Below are 18,675 nucleotides of genomic sequence, written 5' to 3'. Positions count from 1 at the left end.
ACCTTCCTTGACTACCACAGGTCAGAACCCGCCATATTAATATAAACTGCCACAGCTTTCAGGTCACGGGGGTATGTATATACCAGGCTGTGAAGTGCAGCAGCTCATGAGAGGATGATAACCTCTGTGTAGAATGGCTAGTTAGGGGCAGGAATTTCTTAAATCATCCTAGTACAAATTGCCAAACCTCCTGAGTCAGAGCCTGCAGACTGTTAATTAAGCCCTTCCCTTGACCATGGTAACTGAAACTGCTGTTTCTTGCTTTGCCACATATTCATGTGTATATAAAGTAAATATGTGACTACACAAATCTTTCTGAAGAAGATTTTATACCACATGCCAAAATAATCTAACTCATTTACACTTCTTCTCTTTCTTTCTATTTTTCTTTTTTTCTCTTACCCCTTTCCTTTTCCTTTTATTTTTTCTTCTTTATTTCTCCTTTTTTCTTTTTCGTTTTCTTCTTCTTTCTCTTTTTCCTCTTTTTCTTTTTTTTCATGCTCATTTTCTGTCTTTCTTCTCACAACAAATATACATTTGATCAAAAGTGTGATCTTTTTCAGGCGCTAAAACATATAACCAAAGATAGGTATAGGTAATATACACAATATAATATATTGTAATATTATATATTATAGCATCACTAATATAACATATATAATATTTTAAATAGATATACACACACACAAATATACATGTATGTATGCATATAAAAATCCATTACAATTCTTCAAGATTTTTCATTACCAGGTAGAAAAAAGACTCAGCGGGGGAAGAGCAGTGAGAACTCCATTCACTAGCATGAATCCTGTTTTTGTCAGGCTACCTCTTGCTGCTAAGGTCACTACCCTTTGACAAAAATGGCCTCTGACCTCCCCAGCCCCACAATTCTGTTGTGACTGACCCTGAAACCCATGAAATTCAGGGGCAGACATTGCTTTGGAAGGTTTAGATAAAGCTGACTAACATGGGAAGGGCTCATGGTATGCACCCATCTGAAAAGGTCTGGGAGTTCTTTGGTAGAGGATGCAATTTATTCTGTCCCCCTCTTTCATTGAAATCCTAATCCTTCATATGCTACCTAAAGTGGAAACTAAAACGCACTGATGATGAATAACAATGTGCCTTTAAAGGGCAGTAACAGTATTTTAGTCTTTATTTTTTTAGGGTTTTTTTTAAATTTAAACAAAAAATTTAATTGGCAATGTACAAGTAAAATGAGTGTTTCGCGGTGCTGTGAAGTAAATCTAAGCAGGCTTATGCTTTATGATGGAATTATAATCAAGCAACCAAAGGATTATTTTTACTGGATTTCTTTCAAAAGCTGCATTAGTATACACATGCACCTGATTCAGGAGAAATGGTTGTGCACTGCGGGCTGGATTTTGTTACTCCTTGCAGTCCAGTGACCATGTTATTCTGGTTTTGTATCTCAGTTCAACCCATTGTGGCAAGAAACCCCAATCAGAAAATTCAGATCCCACTTTGGGTCTGCATCTTAAACACCCACAGGCACACGCTGACACATCTTAGCACCTTCAGTGCCCTTTGGAGCCACTGTCCATCTGCAGATGAAACTTCCTACCCTGCTGGTATTTTCTGCCGTGGAGCTGATTGTTTGTGAGATGAAAGGTTTCTCTTCATGACCGGGGAGTACCTCCTGAATTGCTGCTGAAGGAATTAATACATCAAGGAGAGACCGACTGCAGCTCCCTCTGAAGTTTTTTTTATTGACGTGTTTTTTTGTTAACTTCAATATGTCATTTTCTGCTATCTGAACGATGAATTTTGTTTGCGGGGCACCCTGAGTATGGAAATGCTACATATCTCCTTGGTGTAGTTTAATCCTATGGTCTTGCTTTAGAGACACAGCTCACCTCTGCTCTGTCATGGCCCGGCTGCCGTGCCGGCACAGCCCACCCTCCTCTCCCGCCACCTCCCAAACAGAGCATAGCAGCGCCGTGACACTGGTGTCTTCTCCTCTGTGCTGCCCTGCTAGCTCACACCCACATCCACGCCCTCAAAAAAAAAACCAGTAATAAGAAAAAAAAAAATATATATATCTCAACTGCTCTGCGAATGGTTACGCAGGCGTCTGTGGGAAGGTGGCCGTGCTGCCCCTCAGAGATGGCGGGTCTGTCTTCATAGAATCATAGAGTCGTTCTGGTTGGAAAAGAGCTTTAAGATCATCAAGTTCAATGGTAAATCTAATACTGCCAAGTTAACACTAAACCATGTCCCTCAGCACCACATCTACACGTCTTTTAAATACCTCCAGGGATGGCGACTCAACCACTTCCCTGGGCAGCCTCTTCCAATGCTTGACAACCCTTTCTGTGAAGAAATTTTTCCTAATATCCATCCTAAACCTCCTCTGGCATAGCTTGAGGTCATTTCCTCTCACGATATCGCCTGTTACTTGGGAGAAGAGACCGACCCCCACCTCACTACAGCCTCCTTTCAGGTAGTTGTAGAGAGCGATAAGGTCTCCCCTCGGCCTCCTTTTCTCCAGGCTGAACAATCCCTGTTCCCTCAGCCGCTCCTCACAGGGCTTGATCTTCACCAGCTTCATTGCCCTTCTCTTGACACGCTGCAGCACCTCAACGTCCATCCTGTAGCGAGGGGCCCAAAACCAAACACAGTGCTCAAGGTGGGGCCTCACCAGTGCCGAGTACTGGGGGGACTTCAAATGGAAATGGAGAACTTTCATGCACCCCCACCGCTCTGGTGGGCTGGACGTGAGGAAAAGGGTTCTGTTTTGCTGCCAGGCAAACGCTGGGGGCGGATGTCGGAGTGTGCTTTGTGCCACTGGGCGACCCGAGGGTGCTCTCCTAGCCGGCGTGGCCGCTGAGGGACTCGAACCATCGATCTTCAGCTCTCCCCGCCGCCCGTCTCGGCAGGGCTGCCCAGCTGCGGACTACAGCTCCCATCGTGCCCCGCGGCACAGAGGCTCACAGATCTGCGCCGCTCGCCGCAGGGCATGCCGGGAGGCGTAGTCCTCTCGCCTCATTGCTCTGCCGGCGGGCCTGGGAGGGAGGGCAGCCAATAGGAAGGCTCGGGGGCGCACGCGACTGCTCCCCTCCAGCCAATAGCCCGCCAGCGCTGCCTGCTAGTCTGGGAGGTTTTCAAGGGGAGCGTTGCGTCACGTCACGTCATATCACGTCGGGAGGGGGCGCGGGGTGGGAGGTCAGGGCGCGGGGCGGCGGCCGTTGCCGGCGGAGCAGAGCGGGGCCGAGCCGAGCCGGGTAGGCGGCCGGCCGGCAGGCATGGATTTAGGCGCGGTGCTGGAGGCCGTGGAGGGGCGCGGTGGCGCTGAGGCGGTGGAGCCGGTCCTGGTGCGGTACAACGAGGAGGTAACGGGCCGTTGGAGAGGGAGGGAGGGCGTCCTCACCACCCCACCCTCCCCCAGCAGTGTCGCCACCCCGCCCGGCCCTCGGCACCGGGCCGCGAGGGTCCCGCTCCCATGGCCGGCTGGAGCTTCGGCTGCTGTCCCCCGGCACCGCTCCTGCTGCCGCCCCCTCAGCTCGCCGCGCCGGGGCGGCCCGCCCGGTACCGTCCGCCCGGCTGCCCTGCGCTGCCCCGTGTGCCGTCTGCCCGCGGGCTGAGCAGGGAAGGCACCGCGGCGGTGTCGGGGTGGGGGGCGAGAACAGCGCCCGGAGGAAAGTGGGCTTCCACGGGAGCGCAAACCCGGGTGCCGCGGGTGGGTGAATCCCGTTGCCGGGCCGGGCCCCCCCGCCCTTTCTGTCCTGCCTCTGCTTTACCTGCCCGGTGTGTGGCAAAGTGGGCTGTTGGTGGCCAGGCTGTACAGGGAGCTTATTCCACAGCGTGGGTTTGCCTCACTAGTCTGTTAACCCGCATCTATCTCTGGGAAGAGGCTGGACAGAGTAACACCGAGGTCTGTTGGACAGCCACACAGCGTACCCGCTCACCTGCCCTTTGCGGGCAGTCCGTGGTCGCCAGGTCTAGCTGGTGTGTGGGAGAGAGGCCTTCGCACCGCTTTGGCGGTGACCCTGTCAGCATGCGGAGGAGTAGCCCTGCGGTGGGAGTGTAAAACGGACTGCCAAACCTCACCTGATCTTTCTGCATTTACGGCCAAGCAAAGGGAAAAGGAGAGACGACTAAAAGCAGGGCTGCAACAGGTTGAGCTTTTAATGCTGATGGGTATTAAAGAGTACCTAGTGTCTACTGCCATTACAGTATGATATGTGTATGCTAAGTTAAGAGGTGATGGGCTTTCCTGGTAATGTTGGGAAGCAGAAATTGGAGTGAAGCTAGATGTTAGGTGGATTTTTATTATTTTTTCCCCCCCTCTGATAGGGGCATTTTGACACCTGGATTTCAGCAGAGCCGTATATCCACTTCTAAAGATCGCGTCTCAACACATCACATGTCTTTCCTTTGTGTAGACACTTCCGTGACTGGCATGCAAGTCCCTAAAGCTGGTACTGACTCAGAGTTTGGCTTTGGATGTAATTTAAATGCAGTTGTGTTGAACTAACTATCTGCTGAAACTTAGGGATCTGTTGCAGGAACAAACATTCAGGTTTTTAGTTAAAGATTCCTGACTCTGTGATTAGGGGAAAAGCCAGATGAATGTGGATTGGTGTGCAGTTATTCTTCAGCCTCCAAGGGATGGCTTGAAGTTTGCTGTCTTAGGTTCAATAAGTTTTAAGTCTAACAATGGCAATAACTGATATCTTCACTCAAACTTGAGCTTCCAGAAGAAGCTTGAGCAACAGTCTTGACGTAGGCTGCCTTTGTGCATGTGAAATTCAAATGCAGAGATGGATGTGGTTGAAGCGTACTTTCTCTGAAGGACTGGAAGGCCTAGAGTTCGTTAGACACATCTAACTGTTTTAACTTGTTGGCCTCTAAGCTACAGAGGAAGGATTCTGATTGAGGGAACCTTTGTTTCCTGTCTTTACTCTTGAAAATGACCCTTTGTTAAATGTGTTCAGTCAAAAAGTGCATGCAAACATAATTTCTTAATTTTGCTGTACTGTATTTTATACCTTCTCAGCATCTTCCCCAGATTAATTATTTAGGCTTAAGTTGAATTCTCAAGGACAGAGTGAGAGCTGGTGGCATTTCTGTTCTGGCATTTCAAGTCTTTGAATGAAGTCTTGGAGTTACATGTGTAGCTAAATACTTCTTTTGAAGTTGGATGAGAATCTTTTCGTACTGTCTCAATATGACATTTCTCTTAGTGTTTCTTGTTAAGAAGTTTGCCTTAATGTTTCCTGTATCTCTCTATGCAGTGTGTTACTAACTCAGATATATTGCTTGTGGGCCAGCAAAGACTGGGCACAATATTTCAGGTTCCAGATCTTTACTCATGCCTCTTCTGTGTTTTAGGTTTTCTTAGTGTTTTTTTTTTCCAAATAACAAATTAAATAATCTTTAATTAAAGAGAAAGGATGTATTAAGTATAGTTCTAAGGCACAGGTGGCTATAGAATAACTATAATGAGAGAAATTAACGTGTCTGTTCTTGCTCCTATGTGCTGTCCTGTTTGCAATCATTATTCCAGATCTCTTCCTCCAGCACGTACTACTTGCTTTCACTACATTTCTCTTGTAAATTTTCAAAAATCTTCATGTGCAAATGCAAAGATTGCCTTCTCTTGGTTAATTGCTCATCAGTTAATGTTCACCTGCTTTTGGCTAACATTTTCCGGAATTTGTGTTATTCAATAGTTCTATCGGGAGCCCTGTAAGAGAAAGGAAAGGAATTATTGTCCTATCATCCTCAAGGATCTAACTGATAGTGGTAATCCTTGATGGTAGGGTAGATGTCCAAGGCCTTGCTGTGTAATCGTGAGCTTGAAAGCTCAGATGAAAGATGAGAGGTCCACTAATGTGTGATGGAGGGTCACTTTTGTTTTTCAGTCACTTGCCTGATTTGGCAAGTTGCGTATTATAAATAGCAGAAAATGAGATTTTTATTTTCTTAGAAGCTGTTCATCATGCTTAATCTTTAGCTTGGAAGTTTTAAAATGTCATTAAAATAACTCTCTCGTATTACTGCTGTCTTCTTTCACTGGCCAAATAAACTTTGTGTCCTATGAGTAACGTTTCACTAATAACATACTTCAGGATGCTAACCTAGAACTAGACTCAATTACTATTTGAAGTGTTTAACAGGAAAAAAGTACTCATTGTTAGACCGTGGCTGTCTTGTGTTCAACTGTACCAGAGAAACAAATACCTTGGTAATGTGTTTTGGAAATTGCCACAATACCGAAAGCGGTACTTCTTGTAGTAAGGCTTACTTTATTTGTACTACTTCTTTTCTGGGTAAGATTATACTATGGTTGTTCCAGTTTGGAACACTTTAAAGTGCAGTCAAAAGCTTGTAAAGAGGAACTGCTCAGGAATAATAAGCTATCTGTAAAAACATTAGCTATAGTCTTATGTTTTCACCTTGTGAAGTGCCATGTGCGAGGTTGTTAACTTGTGTCAGAAGCACAGCCCGCAGGTCAGGCCTTGCTCTGCACCAGTGGTGAGGTGTTTGCAGAATCGTTAGTTGGAGCCGCTTGCTGAAGGAAGCTCTTGCTGTTGGGTAGAATGGGAAAAGACATGAGTTGACGTGGTTATGGCCTCATTATCTGAGTCTGATTTTAACCAGACCCCTAAAGTTTTATAACAGTTTTGCAGGTATTACGTACTTGGCAGCTGATGTTCGTGTAACAAATTTATTATTTTTTTTTTAACAGAATCGGGCCATTTTCAGATTTGATCCGGCAGATGAAGACAAAAGAAAGGTAAGTAAATAGGTTATTGAGCTGCATACCTGCCCTGGTTTAAAGTGTAACAAAGGAAAAGCAGTCTCTTAACTTAGCTGCTATTGTAAAATGGTGCAATTAGTGATTATAAAGTTCTGTTTTCAATTTTATTTCTTTAGTGCAAGAGACATGACAGCTACCCATTCCCCCTTTTTCTGGAACAGATAAGCAAATATGCCTAACAAAAAGCCCTGTCTTGGATAAAAGTAGTACCAGAAAAGCTTATAGATCTTTTTTTTTTTTGGTACAGATTTGGGGTGGGGGAATAGAATGAAGATACCTTTTCTTCTGGATTGGAGATAAACACTTGCGATACACATTTGCATTTTTTCTCCTCTCAGCAGGTAGCAATTTCTTGTCCATGTTAGATACTTAAAGAATATTAGAGATTAAGGTGAAAGGATAAGTACAAAAGAAAGTTATGGAGTTGTAAGGGAGACAAAGCTACAGAGACCTGTTAATCCAAAGGTAGCTGTAATCAGCAGAATGTGTATTGTGCACGTCAGGTTCCAAAGATGGGAAATGTTTGTGTGTTACAGCGTGGAGCTGTACAGGTGTGTCAGGGCTTAACAGGTCCCTAGAGATACATCCACAGTCTCACCTTTAGAGCTAGGGTTGCCCTTGATTTTTATTTTTTTTCCTGTTATTTTTATGGCATAATATGTAGTGACAAGATCCTTTCTTTCTTTTCTCTAATTAGTTTTTGGGCTGATTTGCATATTTATTCAGAAAATGTTCATTAATGAATGAGGCTGCATGTTTCTTTTATTTCTGAAATAAACTCAAAGCTTGAAATCAGAATTGCAATATTCCTGCAAGGATAGCTTGTCTCATAGAATCATAGAATGGTTTGGGTTGGAAGAGACCTTAAAGAGCATCTAGTTCCAACCCCCCTGCCATGGGCAGGGACACCTCCCACTAGACCGGGCTGCTCAAAGCCCTATCCAGCCTGGCCTTGAACACTTCCAGGGATGGGGCATCCACAGCCTCCCTGGGCACCCTGTTCCAGACCTGGACGCAGTACTCCAGGTGGGGTGTCACCAGAGTGGAGTAGAGGGGCACCTCCCTTGACTTGCTGGCCATGCTTCTATTGATGCAGCCCAGGATGCAGTTGGCTTTCTGGGCTGCAAGTGCGCATTGCCTGCTCATGTTGAGCTTCTTGTCCACCAGCACCCCCAAGTCCTTCTCCTCAGGGCTGCTCTCAATCCATTTTCCGTCCAACCTGTATTTGTGCCTGGGATTGCTGTGACCCAGGTGCAGAACCTTGCACTTGGCCTGGTTGAACTTCATGAGGTTTGCACGGGCCCACTTTTCAAGCCTGTCAAGGTCCCTCTGGATGGCATCCCTTCCCTCCAGCGTGTCAACCATGCCACATAGCTTGGTGTCATCAGCAAACTTGCTGAGGGTGCACTCTATCCCACGTCGCCAACGAAGATGTTAAACAGCACTGGTCCCAGTACTGATCCCTCAGGAATGCCACTTGTCAGTGGTTGCCATGTAGACGTTGAGCCATTGACTGCAACCCTTGGAGTGCGGCCATCCAGCCAGTTCCTTATCCACTGAGTGGTCCATCTATCAAATCCATGCTTTTCCAATTTAGAGACCAGGATGTCATGCAGGACAGTGTCAAACGCTTTGCATAAGTCCAGGTAGATGATGTCAGTTGCTCTTCCTTTATCTACCAATGCTGTGGCAACATCGTAGAAGGCCACCAAATTTGTCAGGCACAATTTGCCTTTGGTGAAGCCATGTTGGCTGTCACCAGTCACCTCCTTATTTTCCATGTGCTTTAGCAGAGATTCCAGGAGGATCTGCTCCATGATCTTGCCAGGCACAGAGGTGAGACTGACCAGTCTGTAGTTCCCTGGGTCATCCTTTTTTCCCTTTTTGAAAATGGGGGTTATGTTTCCCCTTTTCCAATCAGTGGGAACTTCACCAGACTGCCACGACTTTTCAAATATAATGGAAAGCGGCTTAGCGACTTCATCTGCCAGCTCCCTCAGGACCTGTGGATGGATTTCATCCGGTCCCATGGACTTATGCACCTTCAGGTTCCTCAGATGGTCTCGAACCTGATCCGTTCCTACCGTGAGTGCTTCTTCATTCTCGTAGATCCTGCCTTTGCATTTTGCAGCTTGGGCGGTGTGGCTGGAGTCCTTGCTGGTGAAGACCGAGGCGCGAAAGTCATTCAGCACCTCAGCCTTCTGCGTATCATGGGTGACCAGGTCTCCTGTCTTCTTACAGAGAGGGGCCCACATCTTCTCTAGTGTTGTCTTTACCCCTGACACACTTAGAAGTTTTTCTTGTTATCCTTGATGTCCATAGCCAGATTTAATTCTGTCTGGGCTTTAGCTTGCCTAATCTGGTTCCTGGCCACTCAGGCAGTTTCTCTGTGTTCCACCCAGTCAACCCGTCCTTGCTTCTACACTCTGTAGGCCTCCTTTTTGCTTTTGAGCTTGTTCAGGAGCTCCTTGTTAATCCATATTGGATATTGGACACACATCAGTTCATTCCATGATTTTGTGCAAAATCTAATTATTTTCAGGTCTTAAGTCTCTTTCTGGTAGAAACGGATGGGATAAATCTCTGTCCATTGCATTTACAAAGCCATCAGTTATATGGACAGTAATCATAAGTGACAATTGTTTATTACACAGATGACTTGAAGACCTCTTAGCTTGACTCCTGCACTCTTGTGTACAAGTATGCAGTTCAGCACAAAAGTAATGGTGAAAGTTACATAACATTTATGGTATATATTGCTGTTGTCTCTTGTAAATCAAAATAAAACCAAATCAGGAATGTGGCCTAGAAGCCTTCCCCAGTCTTCCTGTAGAACAGGTTTGTTTCACAGTCCTGGGAGCTCTCTGAAAACATCTTTCCCTGCTTTGCTTTTTATATCTTATGGAACAGCTCTTACAGACTTCATGAGATTCCCCCTCCTGCTGATATATGTAGCTTTCTTGATTGGGATTTAGATATGTTAAATGCAGAGTTGTAACAGGATTTTTATGGGGAATACCTTTAATTTATTACAGGATGTGGAAATTTGAATCAGTACTTAAAGCTGTAGTTGAGCAACACCCAGTATGACAAACACTTAAGTATGTTTGATAGTTTTGTAAGCTGAATGTTTTAGAGTACATACAGTTGAATCTTGTTTGATTCAATGTTTTAAGCCTGTTGCTGTGGTTGGTTGTGGCTTCTGTCTTGTTAAGAAATATTCTGAAAATCCTTGATAGAATTATTACTTAATTGGTTAATTCTTGATGCATTTTCTGGGCAAACTGTTGTTCTTTCTGTGACATTAAGTTAAAGCTGAACGAAGGTCATCAAGGAGTGTTTAGGACAGTAAGTTGACTTAACAATTGTATTCTAAAAAAAAAATTAAATGTTTTTTTTTTTAAATTGCATTTTCATAGCGTTACTTCCTTACTGGAAAAGGCTTTAATTATATGTGATAAGAGTCACTTTTATAAAGGCAATTTTTGTGTGCACATACGTGATAATCAAAAGCTGCGGAGTTTTATTTGTTCCTGAATCTGCCTTCGTGGATCTCCAGGAAGTAGATAAGAAAAATATACATCCGAATAGATGCCAGTGAAAAATTCTGGAGTTCTAAAGCTTAAAAAGACCTACATAAAATTATTAAGTATTTGGCTTTATCTATGGCTTTACTTGAAGCTGATGTTCAGTACTGTGGTGACAGGACTATGTGCGTCCTTTTTAAGCTACATAGTTGCTTAATAACCTTAGTGTTTGTAAAACATTCGGCATTGTCCTTTTATCCTTCAGTTAAGGTAAAAATAAAAATACTTTAAATTGAAAGGTAAAATGGTACCACGCTCTTTGTTCATGCCTAAGAGGTAAATTTTCTTTTAGTTATTTACTCCAGCAAACCTCACAGACTTTGTTGTCAGTCATTCATGTCTATGCGAGAGTGCAAGTAAAATATCCACAGTAGCAATGCAAGTTTTTTCTCTGCCTCGCTGCACAACTTCAGCCACAACCTTAGAATTACAGCATAGTTGTGTCTGTAGTGTAATTGTGTTGTAATGTAGGCGTAACTGAGCTTTACGCTTTTCTAGGTTGGATACTATTAGGGAGAGGGCAACCCATATACAACAGTGATACGCTGTAAAATATGAAAGACAGTAAGGACAAAACTATGGCTTGACTATAGAATCTGGGTAAATCAGACAGCAAAAGTTTTTCTGCCATAATATGTCTATCAAATCATGATGCTTTAGGCTGTAAACTAATTCAGCAGTGAGTTTGTAATACTGAACTCCAGGAGGAAAGTAGGTTGTGTCCTCCAGAAGGCAGGAAGAGAGGTAATGCTATCAAGCTTGTCTTTCTGGACATAGCCACAGGACGATAAAACCCACAAGATTGTAATGTGAGCTGTTACTTGTCCTCGTTGTTTTGTTTAATGATATTTGTGTCCGCATTGGCCTATATGATGGGTGCTACGGATATAAATCAGTTGTCAACCTGTGTTGTACTGTAAGGTCTACTCGGATACCAGGCAGATCAAGTTGGTGCTATTCCTTCTTGTCATATACTAATAAAAAATATGATTTTCTGAAAGCTTGTTTTTGGTTTGTGCATGTAAACAGTATAATTGCCAATAAGAGGTAATTGTGTTCTGGAATAGCAGCTGAAATTAAGGCATTGTGGTTGCTTCAGAGGAGCTTAACCAGCTCTTAGAAATCATAGATTGTGTTGGGTTGGAAGGGACCTTTAAAGGTCGTCTAGTCCAACCCCCCTGCAGTAAGCAGGGACATCTTTAACTAGATCAGGTTGCTCAGAGCCTCATCAAGCCTGGCCTTGAATGTCTCCAGGGATGGGGCCTCCACCTGGCAGGTGGAACAGGCAACCTGTTCCAGTGTCTAACCACCCTCACAGTAAAGAACTTCTTCCTAATGTCTAATCTAAACCTACCCTGCTCTAGTTTAAAGCTATTGCCCCTCGTCCTATCGCTACATACCCTTGCAAACAGCCCCTCCCCAGCTTTCCTGTAGGCCCCCTTCAGGTACTGGAAGGCTGCTATAAGGTCTCCTGGGAGCCTTCTCTTCTCCGGGCTGAAGAACCCCAACTCTCTCAGCTTGTCTTCATAGGAGAGTGCTCCAGCCCTTTGATCATCTGAAATATTTGTCTCGGCCAGCCAAAAAGTTCTTGACAGTGTTTTGCTGGGAAAGGTTGAGTCTTCAGAGCTCCAACGCTTCACAGCAGCGTGGCGTCGTTGACACAAACAGTTGGTTCTTTAGGTCCATGCTGGAATCAACTCCAGAAAATGAATGTCTGGTAACTTGACTGGGCAGTCACCTTGGAGACAGGTGTCAGGTGTAGTCTCCCTCTCAATGGAGCACAGCAGGCACTTCAGCTCAAGCCTCACATGTCCTAATACAAAAAGAAAAGTTTTGCATTGTTCTGGGTTTTTTTAGAATAACTTTCTCATCCTTTAATAGCTTTGTTCTCCATTATTTACACCTTGACAGGCCCAAATCCTGCTTCTGAAGTAGCAACACATTTGTGCTGTTTACAGACTTAAAATGGCAAGAAAATCACAGCACTGTTTGTGGCCTGGAAACGTCTGTCAGTACTGATTCCCTAGTTAGCTGTGGCATTGCACAACTGGAAGGAGTTACAGCACTGTTTGCCCAGGTGATAGAAGAACGAAAGTAAGTCTGTTCAAGGTAGCGAGCAAGACTGACTTTTTAAATTGGATGAAGATGCTGAGCTTAGGGGAGGAAGGGGGCAAAAAAAGGGAGCAGCACCGAAATGTAAGAATACTACTTATAAGCTGTGTTATTACTTGAAATGGTAGGGTCTTCATGATTTCCTCTTTAGTGTCTTAATGCTTTGTCTGCTTCACCTCTTGTAGTACTTATAACATCTGGTTTTCACTTTACTGTCTCTGGCTTACTGTGTTGGATCAGTCCACTAATATAAATCTTAAAAGTTTGCAATAAGTTTTCTTGATTTATTGTTCAGGTTCAATTTGAACATAATGGATCTAAAATTCAAGGCCTCCTTTAGTGGGAAGAAAATCACCAAAACGGTCTTCTCTCCCGCATCGCTGAATGTTTTAAATGTGTTGAAATAGATGATAGTAAATCACATCAAGTGTAGTGTGGGGCTTTCTCTCCTAATTAAATTCATGATGCGGGGAGATTCCTTAAGGCTGTGGACTGTACCATATTTGAACTTTGGAAGGGTAGAAGCAATGAAGTATGTTGATGGAGCAAGATGCTGTCACGCTCTAAATCTCAGAAGAACCTCGTTACTAGATAGTGCTGTTGACAATGTGACGCTTCTGGGAGGTCTGAAGGTTCCTGCAGCCACAAAGGCACAGAGCTTTTCTCCTCCACATAACTTCCTTGCAAGCTTTTAAGGTCTGTTAGTGAGTGTCCTATAAAAATATTAAGCTCAAGCGCTCCTGTGGGCACACTGTGTGGTATCTTAGTATTAATTGTTGTTGTTATTGTTCTGACTTTACTGAAACCCCTTAAGGGAATACCAGTCTGTAAGAGAAAAAAAGTTACTAAGTGTCCTTCATTAATACTAAGCATGTGTTCTAATTCCCTCTGGTCCTGCCCATTCCCATCCAGCATTTTTCAGATTTTATGTCTCTTAAGGTTTATGTCAAGCCAGTGAAACCCATCTCTCCTTTTAAAACCCTTCTTTCACCGCTGGGTTACAGAGGTTATAAAGGGTTCTCCTTCTGTTCAGTGAGGAGGGCAAGGACAGCTGCTGAAAGTGCAGCTATGCAGAATTTCATCTTTCTGTGACTCTGAACGAGGTGTTTATTCCACTGGTTCTGACAACACAGACTACTGTGCATGCTCCTCGCCTTACCTGCAGAGTGCTGTCTAACCTGAGCTCTCACACATTCAGACCTGAGACTTGGACCTCTGCCATGTTCAGAGCTGGCAGGCGCCTGCCAAAAGTTTTGAAACAAAGCGGACCAAATCCTGAAGGAGTTCAAGTGTGCATCTTCCTTCCCGCCCACGTCTGTCTACAAAGACTAGGCAAAAATTTGGCGTGGCCTTTTCAGAGGAGGCTATCTAACTGCCCTGTTATTCGACAGTGTTGATTATAAATGTTATATAAATGTTGTCTTGACTTCCGGAGAAAACAAAAGCTTGAACTATTTCAAATACTCTTGGGCTTACTTTCTTACCGCCTTGGACGCTTAACTCTGAAACTTAATAGCAGAATAAAACATTTTATTCTTTTAATGCTGTTCCTGTTAGCAGAAACAATCAGCCAATGTTCTTATTCAGCAGTTCCAAGTTATGCCTCTTTACTCCTGGAATCTCTTATTTCTGACTTGCCAAAAACATAGTTTCTCTTTGGTTTTCTACAACACTGTTTTGTATAGTATAGTGAAAATATACATGTAAATGCTTGGTTTTGCCTTATGTGAGATGGAGCGGGACCATTTAAGAGAAGCTCCTGAATAACTTGGAGAGCTACAGAAACTTAGGAGTTCTTGTAAAAATTAATGTCCAGTTTATTGTGATTACCGCTAACATTCCTTTCAATTGCTTGAAATTGGGTAAAGTCTGCTATGAATCTTCATGTTTGTAGCAAAGTAGAAGGTAAGTTTGAGGAACAGATAGCAATACAGTTGGGGTAAACAATAGCAGACCTATATGACCTGTTGAGGAAACACAGTTCCTTGAACTTTGTGTCTGGCACTACAGTTCATTTCATTAACCATTCTCACCACTGAACAGCTGCAGAACTAGGTTGAATTAAATGAAGGACATACTTCTCTGGAACCCCTAGAGAGAATTTAATTAAAATTGAAATTTGAAAATGATGAAATACATGGGTCAGAAGACAAAGAGAACTAGAGGGACTTAAGCCAGTGCAGGAGAAGGAAAGCGTGACCTGGTACCACTTACGATGTTCCCATTCTCCTAAATAAATGATGTGCACATAATGATCGATGAGGCCAAAGACATTGCGGCTTTGGGATCACCCATGCTAGAAGAGTGAGCAAACACTCGCTCCTTGGTCTATGACTTTTCTTTCCCAGCTATTAAAGAAGAGTGAGGAGGACTCATTTGATTTTTGAAGAAAGTTCTTTAAAAAGCTTAATTTTTTTTTTTTAAGTTAAGCCTAACAAGAGCAGTAAGAATTTCATAAGTCTGACATACTCATATTGCTGCCAGTGTGCTAATATCCCTTGCTGTTCCATCAAGATGGATGTATTTATATCTTGAAGTATACCGAGAAGTCTTAAGAACATTGATCTTGAGAAGTGAGTGAAGGTTATGCAAATCCAAGTGCATCTTCTGTGTCCTGCTGTTGTAGAATTTCTGTTCTTGATTGACTTTTCTGGCAACTTTGTTACTAATACACTCTGTCACTGAGGAAAGTGGAAAATGGGAGCAACATGTATTTCCATGCCAATTTAGCAACAAGTTGGGGTTGTTTTCCCTTGCTTAAATTTAAACTTGAATGCTAAGAAGCATACCTCTACTGGTACTTAGAACATCTATGGCATAATTCAAAACTCAAGGTGCAGAAAAGGAGAGATAATGTATGTACTCTATTTCTGTTTAGCAGAACTTTTGTTCAACTTTGAGTTGCCGCTTCTCTAGCACTGAATAATCTGTATCTTAAGTTAAATGCTGTATTCAGTAAAGCAGTGTTATTTGCTTGGATTTGAATACTTGCAGAATGGGGGCCATATTCTCTTGTTCCAGCTCTAATCCGAAGGCCTATATAAGTAAAGAGAATGATTTGCCAGAGGGGAAGAAGCAAGTAAATCTCCTTTTTTCACCAAGACATTTATTACCCTGGTATTGAGAAGCTATGGTAAATTCAACTGACATAATGTAGCCAAAATTTAGTAGTCTGGGAGTTGAAAAAAGTGGATATATGTCAAATGTGCTTTCTAAACATCTTCAAACACAAAGAGAGGAGGTAGAAAAGGACCTCACATTCAGGCACCAAAGGACCAAACAGCAAGATTGTGAAGTACCCTATTTTTCACAAGCACCTAGTATCCCCAGCTGAGGTTGAGCCCAGAAAATATAAGCACCTGCTATAAGCACTTACGTTGTTCCCCTCTTCTCTTCCACCCCCATCTAATTAGCCTGTAAACAAAGATGGCAAAAGAAAATGGAAAAAAAGAGATGATACCTTTTTGCCCAAAGCCACACAGTAGGTCTGTGGCTGAGTAAGGAAGAAAATGCAGGTCTCTTGTATCTCAGGATACTGCTTTTTTGATAGGACCGTGTTGCTTCTTAGTATCAAGGGTTTATGCTATCAGGATAAAGGACCAAATGGGTGAATATATTACTTGTCAAAACAAGATGACAAATGGATGTTTCTGGACTTACTGTTTTAACATACAATAAAATTTTAAAATGTTTTAACACTACTCGCACTACAGCCTAGGGAAAAGGCATGATGCGTATTGCTCTTTCTTAACCTTGCTGTTAGCACAAAAGCTGAGAATTCTTGAGTTTTGGAGAAGTGAATGTATTTTACAATAAAAAAAATGTTTAAAAAGACTAGAAACTGCCTCGATTCTGTGGAAAAGTATATGAGAAACCCTTCTTTCATAGCATGACTGATAAAAGTCAAACTCTCTTCTCTATGTTGAAAGGATAGAACTCAAAAAAAGAAATGTTAATTTCATATAATAATTTAGGGGATAGCAATAAAACCCTGAAGCTAGGACAATCATAATCTATTACATGAAAGGGGAGGTACCTTGCTGTCTGAATTCTTTCAGTTGCTTTTATTTCCAAGCAAATAAATAACATCTGTGCCCCTTAGCTTATGCCATCCTAATGGCCTACAGGGAGGTAGAAAAAGCACCACCTAATGAAAATTATGATTATGCTCTTGTGGTCCTATCCTTTTCTGTTTCTCTTCTTTCTGCGCATCCTTTCTCTCACACTGTCAGGAATAAAGCAGAAAATGTGTTGTATGGTGTTTGCTTTTAGCTGTCTCCAAGGCAGTTTCACAATAGGATGAATTTTGTTTCCTCGCTTCACAACTTCCCATGGATAACTCTTCAAATATAGTTAGATGCTCTGTTTTTTCCTAAGCTCCTATTGGCACCTGAGATGAGCAAGCAGTGGTTCGCTGTCACGGATTTTGGTAGTATTGCAAGTGGAGGTATCATAACTGAATGCTGGTTCCTTTAAAATAATTCTTGATGGCTTACCAGGGTCTAACTCAAGGGAACTTTGTCAGCAATTTTTAGGTGTTTTTCACTTATGCGAGTCTTGCATCTTAAAAAAAATGTATTTAGCTGTAATGGCTAGGAAGCTTAGTAACTTGTTCTTAAGTGTACGATGGCTTAGTTGTTAATATAGTATGCGTAAAACTTTTTAATTAATGCTTTTAAAAATAAGCTCTAGCTTATTGTGAAATCTTTTATACAGTCCAGGCTTGAGGAACATGTAGAAAATGAAGCACCTTACAAGCCCAACAACAATTTGGGTTTTTTAAGTTGTAAGTAGGTTGCGAAATCTCAAAAAAAAAAAAAAAGGAAAAAAAAAAAAAAGCTTGTGTTCTATTTAGTATCTATCTTTAGTACAGCTATTCAGAGTTAAGAATCTTCTGTTGCTGCATTTCACTAAGATTTGAAGCCATGAGATGATGTTTTTTATAATTTTTAATTAAATTGCAAGGATAGTCTTCAAATGTGTGGAGGGAGGGTTAGGCTTCCACCTCCCATGGCAAATCAGTGGGAGTTTGGTGCCCTTTGGGATCTTCCCTGTGGTGCTTTTGACATTTTGCAGTGAGACTTCCATAGGAGCGGGTAGATGCAACTTACAAAAAAAAAAAAAAATCAGTCTGAATTTGGGAGGATTGATCTCTTTGTAGTCAAATGAGTGTTCAGATTTTATCTGAGATTAAAGACCAAAGCACCGGGCGCAAGATGTGTATAGGCTCTGCTGCTAACAAAAATGAGTGGAAACTCCCCTTAATTTCAGTGGTTATTGATTGAATCAGGTAATTTGTGAAGTGATCTTTGGTATTTAAAGTCCTAGAAGAAACCTTCAGCACTGTTAATGAAAAATTAAATGTGTTTTTGTGCTGTTTCTATTTACTGATAAAGCAGTCTGTCTGACCCAGTATGTCTTTGAAGTCTTCATTCAGCGTCTTGGTTTGGGGAAGGCTGGTAACTTCGCTTCTTGTGTTGATAATATGGTATTGCTACACAGTTCCTGAAGAGAGGGAGAGTCCGGCTGGTGAACCAGCTGTTGAATTTGCATAAATTGTTACAGACCACCCTGTAGCAGCTGATGTCAACAACTGCTAAGTGTAATAAAAATGTCTTTAAATGGGGAGCAGAATAAACTGACCTTTTCCTGGAGTTCTGTGAGCTGTCCTTTCAGTTCTCTGTTACTCCTCAAAACCAAACAAACCTCACGACTGTTACTTCAGCCTGCAAAGCAAAGTTAGTTGTATGGGAAACTCTCTTAACAATAGAAACAAAATTCTTGTAAGAAGTTGAGCTGTGACCAGACTGTGGATCTAGACTGGTCAGTTTTTGTTTCCTAGACATTTTTTAAAAAACCCTTCAAAGATCATAGAATGGTTCGCGTTGGAAGGGACCTGAAAGGTCATCTAGTTCCAACCCCCCTGCCATGGGCAGGGACACCTCCCACTAGACCAGGTTGCTCAAAGCCCCATCCAGCCTGGCCTTGAACACTTCCAGGGATGGGGCATCCACACCTTCTCTGAGCACCCCATTCCACTGTCTCAGCACCCTCACAGTAAAGAATTTCTTCCTAATATCTAATCTAAATCTACCCTCTTTCAGTTTAAAACTGTTACCCTGTGTCCTATCATTACACTCCCTGATAAAGAGTCCCTCCCCATCTTTCCTGTAGCCCCGTTAGGTACTG

General features: G+C 42.7%; 1 protein-coding gene across 1 annotated transcript in view; it reads left to right on the top strand.

Moving 5' to 3' along the window:
- The first annotated feature begins 3,180 nt into the window (after positions 1–3,180).
- RIC8B (RIC8 guanine nucleotide exchange factor B) overlaps positions 3,181–18,675 on the top strand; it is a 40,276-nt gene continuing 24,781 nt past the window's right edge. Inside the window, exons 1-2 of the mRNA XM_074580857.1 lie at positions 3,181–3,353; positions 6,716–6,763. Coding sequence (XP_074436958.1) covers positions 3,267–3,353; positions 6,716–6,763 — 135 coding nt within the window. The 5' untranslated portion in view covers positions 3,181–3,266. The remainder of the gene's footprint in view (positions 3,354–6,715; positions 6,764–18,675) is intronic.

This window comes from Larus michahellis, chromosome 1 (assembly GCF_964199755.1).
Source record: "Larus michahellis chromosome 1, bLarMic1.1, whole genome shotgun sequence".
NCBI lineage: Eukaryota > Metazoa > Chordata > Aves > Charadriiformes > Laridae > Larus > Larus michahellis.
The sequence above is the reverse complement of the archived record's forward strand: the minus strand, read 5'-3'. Positions and strand labels throughout refer to the sequence as shown.